At 38.7% G+C, this 20,339-nt stretch overlaps 1 protein-coding gene across 5 annotated transcripts in view; it reads right to left on the bottom strand.

Moving 5' to 3' along the window:
* Positions 1–20,339, bottom strand: part of LOC132110482 (adhesion G protein-coupled receptor B3-like) — a 164,686-nt gene that overhangs the window by 43,881 nt on the left and 100,466 nt on the right. For all 5 annotated transcript variants that reach the window (XM_059517124.1, XM_059517123.1, XM_059517125.1 and 2 more), the window contains 4 exons: positions 15,275–15,421; positions 13,749–13,824; positions 10,099–10,201; positions 8,953–8,996 (listed from right to left, as the gene is read on the bottom strand). In XM_059517124.1, coding sequence (XP_059373107.1) covers positions 8,953–8,996; positions 10,099–10,201; positions 13,749–13,824; positions 15,275–15,421 — 370 coding nt within the window. The remainder of the gene's footprint in view (positions 1–8,952; positions 8,997–10,098; positions 10,202–13,748; positions 13,825–15,274; positions 15,422–20,339) is intronic.

Consider the following 20,339-nt stretch of genomic DNA (forward strand, 5'->3'; position numbering starts at 1 on the left):
TGGGCCCACACAGGGATCTGGTACGCTAGTTGTATAAACGGCGTGAGTGCAGACCTCCTTGGTGGTGGATGTAAGAGACCACCGCTGTTGCTGTCGGTGCGCACCAACAAATGGTGACCTTTTAGGTCTGGGTGAAAATAAAGAAGTGCACGAAGCACGGCCAGCTTCTCCAGGCAGTTGAAGTGCCATGTCAGATGGCGATCACTCCACAGACCACGGGCAGGGTGGCCACTCATGACCGCACCCCAACCGGTGAGGGAAGTGTCCGTCGCTAGCATCATGCGGCGACAAGGAGCTCCCAGCACCGGGCCCTGGGACAAGAACCAAGGCTTCCTCCACATATCCAAGGCACGTAGGCAGCCCCGCTTGACCTTTAGCATGCGAAGTGGGTTTTCCCTCAGGGAGAACCCCTTGGTCTTGAGCCACCACTGTAGGGGTCTCATGTACAGCAGGCCAATAGTATTCACGTTGGACGCAGCTGCCATCAGACCCAGCAATCTCCGTGACTGCTTGACAGTGAGTGACCGGCCTTCTCTCACTCTCGCGACTGCAGTGAGGATCGACTCGATCCAAGCAGGTGACATACGTGCCTGCATCGTGGTCGAATCCCACACCATGCCCAGATAAGTGGTTCTCTGAACTGGAGAAAGCACACTTTTCTTGGCGTTAAGTCTCTAGCTCTAGATCTAGTGAACACGGGTGGAGATAGGACGAGCCGTCTCCAACCCATTCGCCAGATCATGTGCGATTCCTGCTATCGCGGTCACCGCCGTGCCTTAGCACCAGCGAAACCGCAACTGCAAGATCGCATGCACGGACACACTCCTCTGAGCGTGCCCGGCGAGAGAGCATGCAGCAGCAGCAGCGAGCTGTCTCAGAGGGCGAAGAGACCGCTGCGCTGGTTTCCAAGCCTCGAGAACGAGCTCTAGATCTAGTGAACACGGGTGGAGATCGCATGCACGGACACACTCCTCGGAGCGTGCCCGGTGAGAGCGGAGCGCTTAACAGCGAAAAAAGCAAAATCAGGCCACCGAGAGCTGACTGCGCGAGCTCCACTCTTCATTAATGCTGCTTATGTTAATTTTAATATGCTTGTGTGACTGGTGCTTGTGCAACTGGCGAGCTCATCGACGCCTTTCCACATCAATCTCCTCAGAGAAAGACAGGCAGAGCGTCGCGCCCTCACATCGGGGAGAAAGTACCGCAAACGCGGGCTTCCAACCACCGAGAGCGGGCGCCGGATCTGGTGGCTAAGAAAGAAGATAGGGACTTGCCCGTCTTACATTCCTTCCAGCAGATCCGAAAGTGAATCCCGCGAGCACAACCACCGTTCCGCCTCGGCGAAAGCAGGGCTGGCACCCCCACTCCCCACCTTTTTTTATTTTTTTTTTGGCAGGGAAAACGCACAGCCTGAACGCTGCCTGCTCTCGCCCAAAACTTCTCTTGATTGAAGCTTTGACAATGGAGTTTATCAGTGGACAAACGACACTAAATAAGACTCACAAACAGATAGCAACTGACACACACACAGAGCGCTTGCTGAAGACACAAGGCTGATTTCCGGCTTCGCCGCTCATGCTTTTATGCTTCCTTGTCTCTGACGTCACCCGCCTATGATGGCTCGCCCTTCCTTTGGACTGATTATACACATTATTCAGAGACGTCACGCTGGACGCGTTCCCCAAACGTTCTCGACGCAGCTCGAGTTCCTGAAGAGGAATCTGAGATTCTGTATTTTTTATGTTTTTGATGGAATCTCAAGGTCAAGAATTCTGCTACCTATGGAATGAATGAATGAATAAATGAATGAATGAAGGAGATTTTTATTTATTTTTTTATATATAAAAAGAGGGACATAAGGATACTATTAGAAAAAGAGCTAACGTCAAACCATTACCAGACCTTTGCTATCCTAATAGTCACCTCTATCCCTTCTGAGGAAAATTTTCTGAGGAAAAAATGGAGATTTATGCCAAACTGTGGCCCTCCTGTGCTTTTTCATACATACAAAAATTGATAGAGTTGTAAGTATTCAAGCAAAAATCTGCATGACCAATGCAGAGTTAAGCAACATTTGGCCTAAGAGAGAAAGATTCTGCTTTTAAATCAAGGCACTGTAACTTATCATTTTGGGGAAGAAATACAGTGAATCTGAATAATATACAAATGCTATCCTGAAGCCATTTAAGTGAACAAAAGCTTACAAGCAAACAGGATTGTAATGGTGACTTCAGGTATTCACAACACTGTTTCTTCCATTTTTTTTCCTATTACACATTCCAATAATTGTTTTTTTGTAAAACAGGGTTTCTGTGCACCTACTACTTTCTTGCAAAATAAACATGCTTCATTGTTTTTGCTCACAAATACAGTGTTAATTGCATTCAGCAATGTGCATTCAAGTCAACATGATTGAGAAATCCAGTCTAGACAGTTTAACCTCAATTTGTCCTCAAACTGGTTTTTCCAAACCTGTATGACTTTTTTCTTTAGTGTAACACAAAAATAAATACAATTGTAACAAGGCGTTCGGATCCATGTGCAGAATTTTATTAAGAGAATGGTCATACAGGCAGAAATCAGGAACGGAGTCAGGTGTGTTAGGGATATCCACAATCATTAACGGTAACAAGCAGAGATTGGGGCAGGCAGCAGAGAATCAGAGTCGGTTACACAATCCAAGATCAGACACGGCAAAAACAAACACAAGGGAAAACGCTCGAAAATGCTAGACAGGCTAAACAAGACTTTGCAGTGAGTGAGAGTGATTGTGCTGCCTTTATGTGTGTGTAAATGAGGTGCAGGGGTGGCAAGGAAATTGGCTGATGAATGAGGTGCAGGTGTGGCAAGGTGATTGTGATGCAGTGACTCATGGGGAATGTAGTTCGGGTGTGGTGCAACAGTATGAGAGTATGACAGTATGAGAGGTGCTAGTGTCCAAGTGACATATGGTGGTTGATGGGTGGAATGGTCCTGAGTGGAGTGCCCTCTATTGAAGTTCATGGGCACTCCATCAAATGATCGTGACATAGCCCCCCCAAAGGAGCGGCTTCCAGATGCTCAAAACAATCTAGGAGGGTGGTGAAGCGGAGGCGGAATAGGGGGAGGGATGGAGGGCCAGGTCCATGTGGATGTGCAGTGGCCGGGGAACGGGCCAGAGCAGGCAGAACTGGGCCTAACATGGAGATCAGGAGCCTTTCCTGGACCTGACATGGGAAACAGGGGCCCTTCCTGGGCCTGACAGGGGAAACAGGTACCCGCCATGGGCTTAACTCGGAAACAGGGCTTAACTCGTGAACAGGGGCCCGCAATGGGCCTAACTCGGGAACAGGGGCCCGCCATGGGCCTAACTCGGAAACAGGGGCCCGCCATGGGCCTAACTCGGAAACAGGGCTTAACTCGGGAACAGGGGTCCACAAAGGCAGAGCAGGTGGCGTGGGAGCCCACCAGAGTGGAGCAGGTGGAGCTGGAGCCCACCAGGGTGGAGCAGAGGACCACCACAGCTGAGAAGAGGGGACAGAAGCCCACCAGGGCGGAGCAGACAACCAACACAGCTAAGACGACGGGACAGAAGCCCACCAGGGCGGAGCAGAGGACCACCACAGCTGAGCAGACGGGACAGAAGCCCACCAGGGCGGAGCAGAGGACCACCACAGCCGAGAAGATGGGACAGAAGCCCACCAGGGCGGACCAGACGACCACCATAGCTGAGGAGATGAGACAGAAGCCCACCAGGGTGGAGCAGAGGACCACCACAGCAGAGAAGACAGGACAGAAGCCCACCAGGGCGGAGCAGAGAACCTCCACAGTGGAGTCGATGGCACAGGAGAGCAAGTCTGGTCAGGTGGGAATGAAACAGAGAACAGAAACAGAGACTTGACTCTGGAAAGTCGACGGGGACCTGACTTGACTCTGGAAAGTCGACGGGGACCTGACTTGACTCTGGAAAGTAAACCGAGACTGCCATCTTGTGCAGTGGCGCTGGGCTGGCGGCCATCTTGTGCAGCGGCGCTGGGCTGGCGGCCATCTTGTGCAGCGGCGCTGGGCTGGCGGCCATCTTGTACAGTGATTTTGGGTCTTTAAAGTCCTCTGCCTCTCCCACAGTGAAAGGAGAACCACATAACAAGAGTGCAAAGTCCATTATGTCCCTTAAGCTGCTATTAGACTCCCCTCTAGGTAACCATGATTTTACTGGTTCATTGAGTCCAAAACGGAATAAATCCTTAAACAAGACTTCATCGTCTAGATATATAACTCGATATACCAATTCACCGAACGGTTGAACATAGTCCTCAATAGATCGATCTCCTTGCCTTAGATTTAACAGCTGGTCGACTGCATCTGTGGTTAGGCTGGATTGTTGATAGGCTGACATTGAAACCGGAACCGATACCTCAGTGACAAGGGGATACCGGGCTGCTGGATCCTGGTATGGCGAAGTCTTCTGTAACAAGAAGTCAGAGGCGTTCGGCTCCATGTGCAGAATTTTATTAAGAGAATGGTCATCCAGGCAGAAATCAGGAACGGCGTCAGGTGTGTTAGGGATATCCAGAATCATTAACGGTAACAAGCAGAGATCGGGGAAGGCAGCAGAGAATTAGAGTCGGTTACACAATCCAAGATCAGACATGGCAAAAACAAACACAAGGGAAAACGCTCGGAAATGCTAAACAGGCTAAACAAGACTTCGCAGTGAGTGAGAGTGATTGTGCTGCTTTTATGTGTGTGTAAATGAGGTGCAGGTGTGGCAAGGAAATTGGCTGATGAATGAGGTGCAGGTGTGGCAAGGTGATTGTGATGCAGTGACTCATGGGGAATGTAGTTCGGGTGTGATGCAACAGTATGAGAGGTGCTAGTGTCCAAGTGACATCTGGTGGTTGATGGGTGGAATGGTCCTGAGTGGAGTGCCCTCTACTGAAGTTCATGGGCACTCCATCAAATGATCGTGACAACAATTGGCTACGCCAGCCCTGTTTTTCATGCAATTACAATGAAAGAGGAACTAAAGCTTTCAAGTTTCAAAGGGAGGCAGAAGTTGTTCTTAAAAATTGTGCTATATTAGTCGTTTAAATGTTCCACTCTACCTGAACCCGGGATGTCAGAAGTTAAAAATATGAGATTTCTCATTCACACTGAGTTCGTATAAACTAGCGGATATATAATGACTTCCAAGAAGAGGCACACAGGGTTATGATATGAATGTCATCGAAATTAGCAGCTGTTTTCCCTTGTTTGGAAAAATCTCTTGGGGCTAATTAAACTTGCGCCTCAAAATATGCACAATCATGCCAGAGAGGGCTGATAGAGTTGTGCATTTGTGTTCTGTAATTGTTTGCTTGCACGGGCCAATTTTGATTTTTTGCAAAGAGTAAACACGTTAACGAACACATTTATTAATGAACATGCGTTCACATAAATAATCATGCAAACAGATTAGAGACTAAACTCAACAGCACATTTATTCAAATTTATCATGTATAGGCATGAAATCCACATTATTATAGCCCATTAAGAGCAGCTCTCTTTTAATAGCAAATATAAAGCCTGTTTATATTCCTGAGCGTTTCGGGGCAGAGACGCCTCCCTCTTCATAAGCCGCATATAATAATACCACAGAGCTATAATCCATTCCAGTGGCTCAAATTACAGACTTGTGTGGCGCTTCATTCAATGAAAATTGAATTTGGTAAATACGATTTCTCTGTGTTCTTATCGGTCACCGCACAGAGGTCTGGCTCATACTGCCTCAGAAGCACCATGTAATTTTCATATTTGAAGATGATTAAGATTAAATAGAAGCCATTTTCAATTTACAGCATGGGCCAGACAGGACTAAATAGGTTAACCATGAAATGACTGGAATTATACAGATATCATATAATTATTGAAAGAGATCATAAAAAACTTGAATAAAACAACAACAAAAAAGAGTCTTGTATAGAAATAAACTATGTAATAATACCAAAGAACAACAACAACAACAACAAAAAATGCACATGACATGGTACACAGGGTACTAATTACTAATTTAAATAAAACTTGTTAGTGCTCCAGACATCTCTGTGTGGCTAAACCTGATTCCATTTCTGGAAAACATCCCTTCAACAGAACCTGTCTCTGGACAGCCAGCCAAAAGAAATATGTGCTTTATTAATTGCACGCTAGGGAACAAAGGGGAAAAGCCTGCCAAATACAAATGGACTCAGATGAAAAGCAAAGACAAGACGAAATGTCTCTAAAGAGGGTCTACAAGCTATAGTCACAAGCACAAGTGACAACAGAGGATATTAGATCCACCACAAAATCCATCACACAACATTTGTTCTATACAAAGAGAAGTTGCATGATACTGCCAGAGAAGCTGCTCTGGTCATAGTAATTTAGTGCTTAAAGACCTGAGCCCAAATATTGTAGGCTTAATGCTGGTAAGCACTGATCCATGAACCGTCACAACTATGCCTTTAGGGAATCTTCCAAGTAGAAAATGTACTGTACGTCCCTTTAAATAAGAAAACCATTTCGGAATGGCAAAATCTCAAGAACAAGTATTAAATATTGGGCCACCACTGTTTCTACTTCCTGTGTCATGTATCATAACTTGTTTCATTGGTTCAACATGTACTCTACCATCCAAGAGGACTTTTAAATATTTTTGATTGAAGTCTCTTATGCTCACCAAAGCTGCATTCATTTGTTTAAAATAGAATAAAAACTGAAATATTGTTGTATTTTAAAATTTATTTGATCCCCGTGATGGCAAAGCTGGATTTTCAGCAGTCATTCCTCCAGTATTCAGAGTCACATTATCGTTCAGAACTCATTCTAATATGCTGATTTTCTGCTTTAAGAAACAATTATTATCAGTGTTGAAAACAGTGCATAATATTTTTGTGGAAACTGTGACATTTATTTCAAGATAATTTGATGAAAACAAAGTTCGAAAGAACAGAATTTATTTGAAATTAAATAATTTGCAACATTTACTGTACCTTTCGATCGCTTTAATGTATGCTTGCTAAATAAAAGCATTAATTTCTTAAAATAAAAAATAAACTAAGCTTTTGAATGGTAGTACTGTACTACTACTTCTTCTTCAAAAAATAAATAAATAAAAAACACTTCAAACTTGGGAAGTGGGAAATTTTATAGCTTCTATATAGCATCATAATGTTACCCCACATATAATTTTCTCCTGCTATAAAAATGATTGTGGCTGGGCCAGCTGTAATGCCTTGTGGTGGTTGGGGATTTGTCCGTTTCATCTTTTACTCATTCTTTAGTGACACAGGAGTAATTATTCTCAAACAGCTTTTTAAAGGCCACTGGTGGAAGTGACAATCTCACACTGCAGTTCCGTTTCTTGTAGAAGCTCGTGTTGAGGTGGGTTGAGGTAAGCAGGATCTTGTTCTATTCTCAGAATAACTTCTGGATAATGAGGCTTTCCAAGTAGTTAAGTGTATTTCTCAGTCAGTTTTCTCAAAATCAACATGAAAAGATGTTTGGATTAAATGAAATCAATAAAAATAAATAAATAAAATAAATAAATCCAAATTTTGAACTCAATTAACGCACACAGATCTAAGTACATAAACTGTACATTTCATAAGGTGTGTTCGATTTGAAGAGGCGCTGTGCAGACCAATCAGTGTATGACATCAAAGTATCCAGAGAGCAGTTCAAAAGCATTTGATGCACAAAGCAACTAGAAGGCAAGCCTTCAACCTTTTGCAAAAAAAAAAAAAAAAAAGCATAACAGCTAATGCTAACTCTGCTGCTTTGGTGGTACGCAGGGATGGAGACCAGAGGCCGTTTTGTATGTATGCTTGTCACTGGAGGATAGGCTTTCCTATGCTGAATAAACAGCTTTTGTGAGAAAAACAGCTTATCTTTTAATCAATCAACAGCCTATCAGCTAATCTTCAACATGTTTTACACTAAAAATAGTTTTGGACTGAACTTTTTAGATTTTAACCCAAAAAATAATGTCGTTTTATAAGAGAAGTCACTGACTTTTTGCGACAGGTGGGATTTAGCTTATGGCACTTCTCATTCATTCCTATGATACTCTGCCAAAAATTAAATGAGGTCAAGGCTGTAATGTGATTGGTAACAAAGAATAGAATCGAAGGAAGCCTCGTCTTCTGAGAAAACAAAAACAAACCTAAAATCTGTGTAGAAAATGACACGGTGTACTTCTGCTCCATGTGCCCGGTTCACTTGCTGTTCCAACAACAGTTGATTGAAGTTACTTCCACTCCATCATCAGCTTTAGTAAAATAACCTAATAGCTGGGGATTTTACTGACTAACCTATGTTTTTTTTTTCTTCTGTTGTTTGTATTTGAAGTTTTTCATTCTTTGAGCCCCTCTCTCTCAGAATTGCTGACATTTTTACTTATCGAATATTGTTCTTTGCACAACTATTTCCAGATTACTCCAGAACGAAGTGAAGACCAGAGGTGAATGCAGACATAGGCTACTGGGCAGCAATCACCTTATAGATACGTGCACATATCGTTCAAATTTCAAAGGTAGAATAAATGTATTTGATTGGTAAATCAAATTCAGACGTTACACTTCAATCTCAAATGTTATTGCATGGAATTTACAGAAAAGCTCAACTAAATAACAGCGCTAATAAGTTGGTGGCGTGGTAGTTTTGGCAATCGGCGTGCCAGTCAATTTACCCCACAGCCAGTCACCGGCCCCCTCCTTGCTCGGGCCCTGGGGCTTCAGCCCCACCTAGCCCAATGGTTAAAATGGCCCTGCTAATGTCAACCACTGTTTAAACTCAGTGGAAACACACTTCCATGTATACAATGGCTGGATATTTCAACAAGCACCACTATTTATTATTGACCATGAAGTTACTGTATTAAAGGCTCATTTTCACAAATCAAAACACAATCTAAGACACATACCATTTACACACATATAAATGAGTTTCACTTACATAATAGAGCTGTCCCACAGTGCACAGAATGGATTCATTGTTCCCTGCAAGAAAATAAACACATACTGTGAATGGACACACAATACAATGATTAGATATATCACAGTACATGCTAATGAACAGACACTACGATAGCCGATATCGCTAAACATAAGTCACGTAATTTAAAAGACAAACAAGAAAGGGGGAAAAGCCTTGTGGAAAAAAGAGCTGTAATCATCTGGGCCATATCTTGATTAGACAGTGAGGAGAGAAATAACTGGTGATGGCAAATTAATTATCGGACTAATTACTGCTATTTGTCTGTTGATTAATGAGCCTGAAACAAATGACAGAGGCATTGTAGAGCTCCCTTTGATTGGCTGTAGTGATTCTAAGAGGAAAAGAACACATTTCATTCCGATTCCTTCTTCTAGCTTTTCTTCAAAAGCCCATGTGTTTCATTGCAGTAATGTATTTACTTTTTACATCAATTACACAACTACAAGGGAGGATTGATATCAATTTGATTAATGTTGCAGACAGTATTGTATGCTGCAGAACCATGTATATAAGTATATACATAAACATATTATTTTGGAAATCAGCATGTTATTTGTCGTCCCCTTGGAATTATAAGGTTCTATCTGACATTTTTGTCAAAATTGAGTTATTCCCATATTGTTATTCTGTGACAACTTATTATAAAATGTGTTAAAGAGAACAAACATCAGATAGCTGTTTACTTCTATAAGGGAAATTAAAGACATTTTCAATAGATTTGGGAACTTTTAGACGGAAAAAAAGCTTCTTCTTTTTTTTGCAATTAAAAATATATAAATATGTATTTTGAAAATAATAATAATAATCCACATGTGATGCAGGAGGGGACTGTCATCTCTCATTGTCATTCTTCACCTATTTAAAGGATTTTGATGACATCCATAAATGGAGGATTTCTTTGATATAAAGGCTGTATATGTATATTCCTTCCCTTGTGTAAAATAAATGGCATATTCATTTGCCCCTTAAAACCAACAAACCAATAAAACAATAAAAGTGTCCAAAACTAGGAAGTTTATCAAATATATGTGACTTCCATGTCAGCATTAATTAGCCCCTCTGGATTGTTTTGGTGAAGCGTGTTGAGATCTGACTGCTGCTTACATTAGCTAGATGAGCTAACTCAATCTCCAGCTGGGCTTCTGTAACCCTGGGTTCTGGTCGGACAGTCACACCAATCACTTTTGAGTTCACAGCAGTGTTATTCCTGTGGGTTAGATCAAATCACACACAACAGTTAGTTCACGCTTGAATGAAGAATTGCTCATTTCATTAATTTCAATACTTCCATTATCACCAGCATTGATTTTTGTTTAAACTCCCCATTCTGCACATTTTAATGGAAATGGCTCATTTAGCACAGAACTTTGTCTTTCCAGGTTGGACTTGCTGTGAGGTCGTGATATTTGGTATTTCACTACAAATTAGATAGTTTCTGCTAGCAGTGACCAGAAATTATATGCTTGATTATTTGAATTTTGGAAAATTATACAAAAATAAAAATAATGAATAGATAGAAAGAGAATATAAAGAATTTTAAAGAGCTACAGTATATTCAACACAAAAAATTGAAACATGTTTAGTTTCTGATTAACTCCAAATGAGCCCCTCTGTGTGAAATGATCACATAGAGATAAAAAAAGCAGTCAATTTGTCATTACTACACTCAAAAAAAGTTACTTCAAGCACTTTAATACTTTTTAATTTCATGAGCAAAAACAATATTTGTTGGCTATGAATAAATGTTAAACATATTCAAGTGATCTTATCTAATGCAACAAGGGTGCAAAAATCATTTTGATATGAAGATTCAAGTACACTCAAAACGTCTCTCTCCTTACTCCCTCCTCTAACTAAACCAATTTTCCTTGTATAACATAAGTCAACTTGAACGGAAAAGAAGCAAAGACAGAAAATAAATGGCCAGCAAAAAGCTTCTCAAGAGTCCAGAGTGAAAAATAATAATTTCTTAAAGTAACAACAAAGTTTTTTTGACATTATTTTACAGTCTGCCGATCTTCATTTTTGATTATGGTATTCAGAACACCTGGATTTAAGCCATGGAAAATAAATGTGTCTTTGCAAATAAGCAGATTGTCCTAAAAACAAAAATTAATCCTTTCGAATGTCAAAAGACATTATCTGTGCATGGTTAACCAGACTCTTAGTTTGATTTAATCAAGCAGAAGTGGTGTTGTATGGTGTCATGATTGTCCACACAGCCTGAAAGGCATGAAATAACACAAGACTCTTAAAGGGGAAGTTCATCCAATATTGAAATTCTGTTCTTATGTAGTCCATCATTTCATCATGGAACACCAGGGATGTTTTTAGCCTTTCATCAGTACTGGGGCACATGCTCACCATCAAAAAAGTAAGCCCATATTTTGATACCTCCTTTTAATTCTGTTTTAGATTTGAATACAAGCCATTCACAAGCTGCATGTGCAAAATAAGAAATAAGTCGTTGACAAATGATAGAAGACATCTTCAAGTTTTGTTTCCTACAATGGATTGTAGGTAGATATTTACCTCATCCAGATCACTTTTTGTTTTCTGTCTTATAATAATATATTGCAGCATGAGAAACCATTGCAAACGATTCAGTGCATGAGTAAACTGTCCGAATGAGTCAAACTGAATGGTGAACCATTCTTTTTACAAAGCTGTTTGAGATATTAGATCAAAAGAGTGATTTCAAACCTGCTACTTCTGATTCTAAAAGACTAAAAAAACATACTTAATTGCTGAAATAACATCAGAGAAAATGATTCTCAGGTTGGTATACTTCAATCTCACTGACACGTAAGAATTTATCTAATACTTTATTGGGGTACAGTGGAATTTTACTGGAGCAACTCCCCTCACAAAAGATGATTTTAGCAACACTTTATTTTAAGGGCCAACATATTGTTTGTTTAGGCATATATTAATGCCTTATTCTGAATGACCTTATTTTAGATCCCTTAACCCAACCCAATACCTACTTAACAACTACAGTAACTTACTATTAACAAGAAGAAAACTTTCCTAATCTGAAGTTTTATTGTACAGTGTTTTATGTTTTGTGAACATGTTTTACCATATAATATATATGAAAGTAAGGGCCTGTGAAGCTCCAAAAAGATAAAAAGCATTATTATTATTATTATTATTATTAAAGTGGTCCATATGACTATATTTGCATACAGCACTACTGCCTGACATTTTTATTTACTACTTTAAATTAGCCATAGACACTCAAAAGCTATTATCACCATTTACCTTAATTATATGAAAAAAAATTACATGTAAGGATAAAAATCTTAATATAACTACCGCCCCAACAGATAAAATAAATTTCTTGTAACTATTCACATTAAAAACATGGATCCATCCTTTATAACTGTTCATGCATGATTCTTGTAGTATGATCAACAGAGTATTTTGTCTTGTGATTAAATGTTCAACAACATGATCTGTCTTTACAAATCCCTCTGCTATGAAACACTGTTTTAGTTTGCTTGTTTTATGGTAACACTTCTCTTCTGTTATCTTCCACTGTTTGTACTGATTTCCATCTCCCTACTGGCTTCAGTGGATCCAACAGAGCTCAAGAACAGAGGACCGCCCTTTTTCTGTGTTCTTCCATGTCTCCCTGTCAGCAGGGATCCATGGAGGAATCATACTCAGGTTTGCTGAGATTTGACTGACAGCTCAGAGCCACACCAGGAAAGGTCTGTTCTGTCCTGTGTGTCTCCGGAGGTTTGAGTGGAAGTTCTAAAATGGAAAGGAGGTTTTGATCCCAAGCTTCAAGACGGACTCTGAGAATAACCAAGAATTTTCATTCTGACTTACAGGTTGGGAGTGAAAACACTGTAGTTTGTTGTATCAGCTTCTTTTTTTTAAGACTAGAGGAAAATCACAAGGAATTTGAGAAAAAATAGCTCCCTTTAAAAACAAATTGCTGTGTACAGTATTCAACAGGCTTTAAGACATTGGCCACATAATTTAGTTTCATACAAGGACAAATTCCTTATTAATACCAAAATAAACAATGACATGTGAACCAAAATCCTGGAATAAAGCTGTAATCACGACATGTTGGAATTGCTGTAATTAAGAGATTCTACTTTGAGCAGTTCTATTTTCCTCAGACACAGACATTATTTGTTTCTATGGCAACATGCATGATGCCAATTCAAGCCACCAAGCAAAATCCATCACTATATTAGTTAAAATCAAAGAAAGAGCAGCATGTGACACTGGTTATAATATAAAACGGAATCCCTGTTGAGGCCGCTGTCTTTTTTTATTTTTTATTAATTTTTGTTACATTAATTTTATTATATAAGTCACTGAAAAGTAAATTACAGTAATTCCAACATGACATAAATGAAGCAAAATTCCTTATAATTAAAGGTAACTGATTATACAATTATATACATATACCCAGGGGCACAACTATCCAGTGTTAGAGGGGTATGCAGCAAAACATTTTGCCATCACTTCTAAATAAATAATTGGGGGCGCCAGAGCGATGGTTAATTTTTTTTTTTTCATAATAAAAAAAAATATATAAATTTTAGAGGACTAACAGGCGCCGGTGCCCTCATAATATTCCATCATAGAATAAATAAAAAAAATCCAAGTAGGAACCTTCTTAAGTACTCCCTAGGGTACACATACCCTTAGTTGGGAATCTCTCCTCTATAATATCCTCATCTTATCTTTGTAATATTATATCTAAATGACCGGAGATGAATGAGTCTTACCGAGGAGCAGGCAGCATAAGGCCAAGAGTCTTGTAGAGAACTGTTCCAAGAATGAAAATAGAAGATCCATCCGTATCTGTCAGAAAACAGTCTAGGTTAGATGATACGATCATCACATTACCTAACCATATCAAATACCATCTCCACACAAAGGTGTTTTTCTCAGCTCCCTTTTCACCTTTTCAATCAGCAATGTGGATGGTTATTAGATCATCTGGAGTGCCTTTTTTTTCATTGGTAGACAGTAGAAATTTTCTCCTCATACCTTCCCACTTCCATGTGGGGATCTTTTAATCCAAAGAAATTTAACAAGATTTCTATTTTCAAAGCTACAGGAATTAATTAACCTCTAAACCGGCAAAATTCTCATTAAATATCAGGTTTCTTGCCAAACAATATTCCTGACAGCTAATCCATTATAAATTTCCTGCCAATAATGAATAAAGTGGTAGATCAGGCTATACTAGCAAGGTTATTGATAACTAGAAGGTAAAGGTCTTCTCTGCTGACAGGAAGGCTAATCCTGGTTCAAACAGCTCTGTACAGCCCTCCAATCAAGCTCAAGGCAGGCTGGAATGAGTTATGTATTCAATCAATCCTTCATTACTTCCCTTTGATACACTTCAGATAAGACCGATCACACTAATTAAGTAAATAGTCTGGTGCGCTGGTGCTTAGCTCTCTTTACTATCATTGTTTGAGAGGATACAGTGAGTGCTGTGTCATCTGAATTGATATGGTCGACCAAGTGCAGTCTCCTCTAAAACAGGCAAATGGCAAGCGGTTGACATATAATCTTGTAATCTTAAAGCTATTCCATTAAATGGTCACACCGTGTCACCGCTTTGAAATCTTAACACAATCATACGGTAGTGATTACAAAACTTTTAAAATCCTACAGATGATCCGAAATAACCAAAAATGCCATCATTTTTATGGAGTGATAAAAGAAATAATACTGCCAAAACTATATACTTTTGGTCCGTATGCACAAAATATGCTACAGTTGACAAAATTCTTGTAACATGTAAAATCAATTTATGCACTACTCTGCTAAAAATACAGGTCTACCAACTACTATTTTATCCTGTATTCCTTGAAAAAATTGGGTCTAAGATTCAATACTAGTTAGAACAAATCAAAACATTAACATGGTGTGACAAACTTATTGCGGTATTCCTTGAACGCACTGAGGTCATTTCCTTAGCGGAAAGAAAAAAATGTCTTGTGTCAGGAGGCACTATGGTGTTTTACATAGCTCTGCCTAAAACATGCAGTGTGTTGTTTTAATTATGATATTTTAAAACATTGTTTCTAAAAAAAATTGCCTATTGCAATACAGTGACAGGTTGATTTTCATGCTGATTGCTTGCTTTGTTGAATGTAAATGGTGCTGAATGAAAACTGGCTTTTACAATCTATTTAATGTAGCCTTATTGTATTTTATGTTTTATTGTATGTAGCCCTTATTGTATATATAGTATATAGTATCATCAACTTCCACAGTGTAGCATCATGTACATTACCTGCTGTCTGGGGCACAAAGATTCCTTTGGGAATGACAACTTTGTCTTCAGAATTTCTGGCCCAGTCCACCATCCCTTTCCGTCCCTTCATGGGAAAGGTAATGTCTGTCGTCACAGATACCGCAGGCAACCTCTCTATACTCGCAACTAAAAAAAAAAAGTACAAGAAAAAACAAGAAAAGTTTATTCCCCATGCACTTTCAAGACAGGAAACTCTAACACAAGGTTTGTGACAAAACATACATAATTACATCAATAATTTTGACTATTATTTATTTTTATGATATGTAGAATACATTTTTATCACCTAATTATGTTTGAAAAAATAATTGTGTTTGTTTTTTTAGTACAAAGTACAAAGCATTACAAAACATTACAAAATTAAGTTTTCTTTGCAATGGTCCATAAACTGAAATTTATCTTATAAGAAACATATTGGAAAATAAATGCAAATTTCTATTGTTTGCATAAAAAAATAAAAAATAAAATAAAAATAAAAACTACAGTTAAATAAATATCTTTGAAAATCGTTCAATTTTAACTGTAATCCTCAATTTCCAAATCAATTACAATTTAACATCATGTTTGAAACCTCAATTAAAATTCCAGGATTTTTCTGTTTATATTGACAATGACTTTTAAATACCATTTTAAAGGTGCAAACCCTGATGCATGACTGGTCTATCCACAGGGTTCTTGTGTTTGTGAGTGTGTGTATGTGTGTGAGGAGGAGGACAGTGGCAGTGCTGCCAGCTGCTATGTGTGGGGAGCCGGAGGGCATTAGTCACAGGAGCACACGGGGTAGAAATAAAGAATGGTGGGTGAAGCAGCTCACACATTAAGCTCTATGACAGCATGAGATCATAGGCCCTTTAGTGAGCTTTACCTCAATCCAGGCTTCTCTACTCACAGTAGAAATCTAAACTTAATCATTTACACTGTAAAAACTGTAACTGTAAATAAGATTTAAAAAAAAAAAGTAAGTTTAATTCAACATGTTATCTGTAATCTCTTTGCGTGAGTGAAAATTGTTTCTATGCCCATTTTTTATGTTTATGCTACAGTTAATCTTTCAAAAAACACTAATAATTCAATAACACCATCAAATACTGTACATTATAGTATTGTGAAATTATTTTGGATCACTTAAAAATAACTGAATTTAATTGTTAATGTATTTTAGAATAAATATAAACAAACTAGTATAATTTATTGGTTATCTACTACAGGTGCATCTCAAAAATTAGAATATCATGGAAAAGCTCTTTATTTTTAGCAATTTAATTCAAAAAGCAAATTTCTTATATTCCAGATTCATTGCACACAAACTAAAATATTTTATTCTGATGGTTACGACTTACAGCTTAAAAAAGTATAATATTACATTTTGAGCTTGATTAGTTTGATTATTTTTGAGTATAAATACTGGGTACCTCTTGGGCTAGTTTAGAACATGCAACCACAATTATAGGAAAGACTACTGACTTGACAGTTGTCCAGAAGACAATCATCAACACCCTCCACAAGGAGGGTCAGCCACAGAAGGTCATTGCTGAAAGGGCTGGCTGTTCACAGAGTGCTGTATCAAAATATATCCATAGAAAGTTGACTGGAAAGAAAAAGTGTGGTAGGAAAAGGTGCACAAGCAACAGGGATGACCACATGCCTGGGAAGATTGTCAGGAAAAGCCGATTCAAGAACTTGGGAGAGCTTCACAAGAAGTGGACTGAAGCCGGAGTCAGCGCATCAAGAGTCACCACACTCAGACGTCTTCAGGAAAACATTCCTAGAACCAAATCACTCCTGAACCAGAAAAAAAAAAAAAAAATGTCAGAAGCATTTCACCTGGAGTAAGGAAAAAAAAACTGGATAGTTGCTCAGTGGCCCAAAGTCCTCTTCTCAGATGAAAGTAAATTTAGCATTTAATTTGGAAATCAAGGTTTGGAGTCTGGAGGAAGACGAGATTCACAGAATCCAAAGTTCAGGGTGAAGTTTCCAAAGACAGTGATTTGTGGATCTGCTGGTGTTGGTCCATTGTGTCCGAAGTCAATGCAGCCATCTACCAGGAGATTTTGGAGCACTTTATGGTTCCATCTGCTGACAAGCTTTATGGAGATGCTGATTTCATTTTGCATCAGGACATTAGCACCTGCCCACAGTTCCAAAACCACTTCTAAGTGGTTTGATGACCATGATATTACTGTGCTTGATTGGCCAGCCAACTCACCTGACCTAAACCTCACAGAGAATCTATGGGGTATTGTGAAGAGGAAGATAAGTAACATCTGACAAACAATACAGAGGAGCTGAAGGCCGCTATCAAAGCAACCTGGGCTAAAGTGACGCCTCAGCAGTTCCACAGGCTGATCGCCTCCATGCCATGCCACATTGAAGCAGTAATTTGTGCAAAAGGAGCCCAAACCATTGACAGCATAATTAAACCTGCTTTGGAGATATTGAACATTTCTGTTTTGTAAATCTTTTTTTGATTGATCTTTGAGAAAGTATTCAAATTTTCCTAAGCTGTAGGTTTAGGGGCGGGGTTAGGTGCAGGTCATTCATACAAATTTAATAAAATTTTACAACTTGTAAAATATCAACAATTTAGCAAAAATCGGATTCAAAAAAATCGATCAAGATCCTAACGGTCTAATCAGATTCAATGATCTATGCTAAACTAAGCTAAAAGTGCTAATGCCAGACCCGGAGATCAGATGTATGGATTAGAAAATGGTAATATCAACTGTTTATCTCTAGGGGCGTTGGAATATTAACCTATTTTCAAAAAAAGTGGAGTGTTCCTTTAAGCTCAAACAGCCAAATTGGTTTTGAAGAGGAGTAAAATAAATAGGAAAGTATTAACATACATTCTGAAATTTCTGTTTGAAATCTATATTGTTATAAACTAATATCTGAAAGAAAAAAAACAAAACAGTAGTACTGCATTCCAAACACAGTCTAAAATTACCAAAAGCAAAATTAACAATCAATTTTAGAAAAGCAGAAGAGTATGCACATCAAAAAAGTTGAAGAACGGTTGAAGAAACAGGGCTTCTCTTACACAGGTTCTAAACATCTCGTGCAACAGTGATTTATTCAGTGTGTTTAAATCTGGTGTGAGATCTTTTCAGTTGGGATGTGCTCAGAGCTGTTTGTTGAAATGCCGCTGTGAGTAACGGTCCTCAGGGAACCAAGCCAGGAGGCACAGGCACCTGCGCCCACCTGTAACTAATGAGCTTAAATGACTGGATCCTACCGAGGAATAACAGTCCATTTCTGGCACGTCAAAAATTTCGGTGCAATCTCGGCTAAATGTGAAGGTTAGACTATTTATTGGAGTAGACATCAGGGTCTCTCAACTCATCTAAGCAATCAATGCACACAAATCAATGTCCATTAAACACATTAAAAAAAATCAAATTTTAGCTTTAAAGAGCTGCAAGTAAGACAGAGTCATTGTTTATTCTACGAGCAGACATTTCACGGAAAAGGGAGCCACTGCAATCAAGGTTATTTGGCTAAAAGCCGACACAACAATGCGTCACGTTGACAGAAGGTATTTATTGTGGTGTCAAGAATGTGCTATAAATTTAGATAAATGAAATGATGCTGCAATATTTTACTATGACAGGTGATTTTCACTTGGCTAGTACAGGGCAGTACCGCTTTGTTCTTTTATTCAAAGAAAGCATACGCTGGCTAAGATGGTTGTTTAATTTCACTGATAAGGAAATTGAAAAAGCTGAAAATGTTTTTTTTTTTTATGTCAAAATGAGGATTTATGGTCACACTTTATTTTAAGGCTGTCATATGATTAACTTACTATGTTGTGTATTTTCAACAGTTTCAATATGAAAAATAACTTTCACATTGATTCAATGGATTTATTGCTTTTGGGGGAAAAAAAGTACCATGTATTTATTTCATTTTGGGGGAAAAAATAATAAATTTTTAAAATACATTTTTGAAAGTCTAATTCTGTATTTGAATTTGTAATGTTATTATAACCTAAAGATGCTATGTGGAAGTTTGAAACAGAAAAAAAAAAAAAAAAACTTTTCATCTAGCCACTTTCTTGAAAATTATTTTTTACTCAAATTAATCAAAATGGATTTATTGCGTTTTGAAACCAATCTCTTCATATTTAAATAAATCATGCAACATGATTTACTAAGTTTTGCAGTAGTCTATTTACTGGTATTTGCGCCATTATTTACCGCCCCAAAAAAAGCATGTCTTAACCCATTTTGCGCTTGACATGGCTGTGATTGTTGCTGCCAGGAGGAAGCCCACAGAGAACAGAGTGTGGTAGTAGGGAGAGAATTTATTCCACTCATATTAATATATTTGGAATGCCAGAGGAAGACATTATCCAAATATATCCTTATTCTAATTTGCACTACTCTTGGAAGATTGTGTTGGTCATTATGGAAAGGAGATATTGTGTCCGCAGTCTTTAATTTGCACATTGTCAGAAGATCACCCACAGAACTTTCCACTCCCATTGGCACTTTTATTGTATTGCCTTGTTTAGTAAATCTGACCATTAATTACTCCAAACACACACCATTACAAAAGCACTGATGTGTTTAACTTGGATTCTGAATTCATTACAAGTAATGGAGCCTTGATGTGTGTGTGTGGTTATATGAAGAGTTTGGTTCCAAAGCGCAATAATAATTTTTTTTTTATTGAGTTTCCGTCAAAATCAGTATTGTTTCTTGTTGGTATTGAAAAGTCAATTAAAAATTTTAGGCAAAATGTGTTATTCGCAGAGTTATTAGGTCATGTTTTCTTTCTTTTTTGCTAAACCATGACAAACGTCAGTGTCCCTTTATTGCAGAATGTGATATATCCTCTCAACCAATCACAGCACACCATTTCATGCACTGTAAACTGTAACAACCAATCACAGCCCACTATCCCACGACCTCTAGACAGTAACGGCGGTGTTCTTAATACACTCTGCTTCTTAGTTTTACTCATCTACCTTGTACTTTTTGATCGACAAACAAGGGCTGCACGATAAATCGCATGTGATTGTCATCCGCATCTCGTCAGTAAA

This window comes from Carassius carassius, chromosome 30 (genome assembly GCF_963082965.1).
Source record: "Carassius carassius chromosome 30, fCarCar2.1, whole genome shotgun sequence".
Classification (NCBI taxonomy): Eukaryota; Metazoa; Chordata; class Actinopteri; order Cypriniformes; family Cyprinidae; genus Carassius; species Carassius carassius.